The following is a 3,404-nucleotide window of genomic DNA, read 5'->3' as shown; positions in this document are numbered from 1 at the left end:
TGGTCTTGTTGGTTTGCTTTCCCTTTATGCAATCCACACAAGTACCAAAATTAGTAAAGTCAAGAGTTTGTAAAACTCCATCGCTTACTAATCTTTTGATTCTCTCTATGGAGATATGTCCCAATCTCCTGTGCCATAGCCAAGCGGAGTTCTCATCTACAAGGTTTCTCTTTATGCCAATATCAGTATGCAACGATAAATAACTGTTCTCAAAGTTGGGATCTAAAGAAAGTTTGTATAGACCATCAATTTTTATTCCACCACCAACAAAATTATTATTTCTAAAAATACTGAAAATTGAGTTAATAAACCAAAAACCGTATCCAAATACATCAAGTTTTGAAATAGAAATTAAATTTCTAGAAAATGATGGAATATAAAAAACATTCTCAAGGTCTAGTACATATCCAGTTTTCAAAATAAGTCTGTAAGTCCCAACTGCTATGACCGGTGAGAACAATTTATTTCCCGAGTAAACACGTTGCTCACTTCTTATCGGTTTCCTTGTTTTGAGAAATCCCTGCAATGTATTCACAATGTGGATTGTAGAACCAGAATCAATCCACCATGTATTGCAAGGAGCCTCAACAAAAAAAGATTCATGACATACAAAAGAGATGAGATTACCTTTCTTTTCCAGCTATTTAATGTATTTCTGGCATTCTTTCTTCATGTGCCCCTCCTTCTTGCAAAAGAAACAAGCATCCTTATTGCCTTTGAATGACACCTTGTTTCCTTTCTTGTAGTGGTGGGCAGCCTTGCCTTTCTTAGTCTTTGCTTTAGCACGAGCAACCAAGTGAACACTTTCTGGTTTCTCGTGTTTCAATCTCTCTTCCTCTTGAACACACATGGTCAAGAGTTCATTAATTGACCAGTTATCCTTATGTGTGTTGTATGAAATCTTAAAGGGACCATACTGAGGAGGAAGAGAGTTGAGAACCAAATGGACCAAGAAGGATTCGGAAATCTCAACCTCAAGGGACTTTAATTGAGCTGCTATATCCCTCATTTCCATGATGTGCTCACGCACACCTTTGGAACTGTCGAAGGCTTGACTTGATAGTCTCTTCATTAGAGTGCTGACCATGGCTTTAGTTGAACTCACAAACTGTGCTTCAACGGCTTTCAAAAAATCCTTAGCCTTAGAACATTCGGGGATAGAACCCCTAATGCCTTTGGCAATGTGAGATTGCATAAACATTAAGCTGAGGCAATTGGATCGCTCCCACCTTTCATGTTTAGCCATCTCTAATGCTGTACTGGTAGCCGTTAAAGCGGGTGGTTCATCCGTCCGGAATGCCAAGTCTAATTCCAAACACCCTAATGTAAAGAGTAAGTTCTCTTTCCATTCAGCAAAATTATTGCCATTGAGTTTCGGAACATGAAAAGTACTGTCAAATAATCCAGCAGGTATAGCTGCAAGAACCAAGGAAAAACAAAACTACTTAATTGCTATGAAGTGACTTTAATTTAAATCAGCCAATGCTAATTTAAATAGTAAATTTCAACCTACCTGTGGGCAAAGGTTGCATCACGCATGAAATTTACTCTTTATTAATAAGACTAAACCAAATTTGAATATTAGTAAGCAAAATCCTCCGTACCTGTGGGCCTAAGAGAAATTTTTCTTCTAATATTAAATTTTGTTATCTTATTCTAATTAAGTCATAAAAATAAAAAAAAACTTTCCCTGTGGGGATAAGTAATTAAATTTATGAATTAATTACAACACGATGTTAATATTTCTATATGAAGTTCATATGAATGGTCTTGATGCAATTATTATTCAAAATTTTGGATGCTGTGGCTCTCCAAAATTATCATAATAATTGCGACTTCATTAACATCTAATGACTTTATAGATGCCCACAAATGACCCTAGGAATAAGACAAACCAACACGTAGATGAGGTAAATAGCATTCTCCAAGGTGCAAGCAAATGAGCTCCCAGGAAAGTGAGGGGGGGTCACACCGGACACACTTAAATCCCAAGACTTTCCTTGCCAGAACTTTCCCCGACATTGCATTCTCAGATAGCGCCATAAACCCACACTAACATATTAGGTTTTGCTAATTATCCCTTAGGTCTAGGCATCAACCAATTTATAAATATACAATCAAATAATTTAAACCTCAACCCTAATAAAAAGATATTAAGAGGACACACTAAGCTTATAGCCTAATGGTTTAGAATGTGGCTTTAGGCCCTTTTACACTAAGTGAACCCAAGTTCTAAACCCCATAAAGCCCCTTTCTTCTTTTTTATTTTTTATTTTTTATTGAACAGGCCCAATTCTGGATTGGGCTGACCCACGGGTCAGCCCACTTAATGTCAGGTTGGGTTCTGGATTGGGCTGACCCGTATGGGTCAGCCCACTTGATGTGGGATTGGGTTTTAAACCCTACCCAACTAACAACCCGACCCGACCCGTCCTTTTCTAGATGGGTTGGCAAAAACCCTAAAGGCTGAAAATGGACCTAGCCGCCACCCCCGCCGCCGCCCTTCACTCCTGATGCGGCGGCCAAGATAGGCCGCCGCTATGACGAGCCCGGCGACCCATAAGGGTCGCCGTTTGCTGGAGAAGCAGCGACCTCTAGGCCGCTGCCCGTAGTGCTGTCGGCGACCCGATTACTGGAGGAGCAGCGGCCTTTCGGCCGCTGCCCATAGTGCTGTCGGTGACCCAAGGGTCGCCGATTACTGGAGGGGCAGCGGCCTTTCGGCCGCTGCCCGCAGTGCTCTCTGCAATACACGGCGACAGTGGGTGAGAATTTTCAGGGTTTCCAAACAAGGGCAAAAGGGTAATTTTCTTTTACAGTAAATATCACAGCCTAGAATCATGCGTTTCTTTCACAGTATATACACAAAAGTAACAATAATCCTCCACAGAGTATTGACAAAACAATAATAAATAAAAATATACTGGATTAAAATTGATAACGCATAAAAAATCATATGCTAAGCAACACGGCATAGAGGCTGGCTCTGATACCACATGATAGAAATAATTTAGACATGAAATTATTTTAACCTAACATGCGCAGCGGAAATAATAAAAACATAGAAGAGTTTTTAGGCATACCTCCGGCCATTGTTGCTCAAGCACTTCTTCAGAACTTCTAGGAACAAAATATGAGTGTCTTCTAACCTATGCCTATTGCTTGATCGCTATACTGATGTTGTACACAGGCACTCTATTTATAGGCTAGGTCAGGGACCATCAAAATGGTAAACACCGTATTTGTTTCCTTCCATCAAGGAAACAATATCGTTAATTGATTTTAAAAATCAATTAACCGATTCCATATTTACGGTAATCTAAATAAATAGAAATAACCATAATACCGATTCCATATTTACGGTAATCTAAATTAATAGAAATATCTATAATACCGTATATGTTTAT

General features: G+C 39.2%; 1 protein-coding gene across 1 annotated transcript; it reads right to left on the bottom strand.

Annotated features, from left to right (window-relative positions):
- Positions 1-485: 485 nt before the first annotated feature.
- Positions 486-1,246, bottom strand: LOC133860352 (uncharacterized). The gene is made up of 2 exons (XM_062295976.1): positions 715-1,246; positions 486-520 (listed from the first exon to the last, which is right to left on the bottom strand). Exons 1-2 carry the CDS (start codon positions 1,244-1,246, stop codon positions 486-488), a joined length of 567 nt encoding a protein of 188 aa, XP_062151960.1.
- Positions 1,247-3,404: the final 2,158 nt, after the last annotated feature.

This window comes from Alnus glutinosa, chromosome 2 (genome assembly GCF_958979055.1).
Source record: "Alnus glutinosa chromosome 2, dhAlnGlut1.1, whole genome shotgun sequence".
NCBI classification, from domain to species: Eukaryota; Viridiplantae; Streptophyta; class Magnoliopsida; order Fagales; family Betulaceae; genus Alnus; species Alnus glutinosa.
Note: the sequence above shows the minus strand (reverse complement) of the source record. Positions and strands in the feature narration are given on the sequence as shown.

Excerpts from the sequence above, each read along its gene's own strand:
- LOC133860352 (XM_062295976.1), bottom strand. The coding sequence starts at position 1,246 with ATGGCTAAACATGAAAGGTGGGAGCGATCCAATTGCCTCAGCTTAATG. Across the intron at positions 521-714 it reads AAACAAGGTGTCATTCAAAG|GGATTTCTCAAAACAAGGAA; the intron begins GCAATAAGGATG and ends AATACATTGCAG.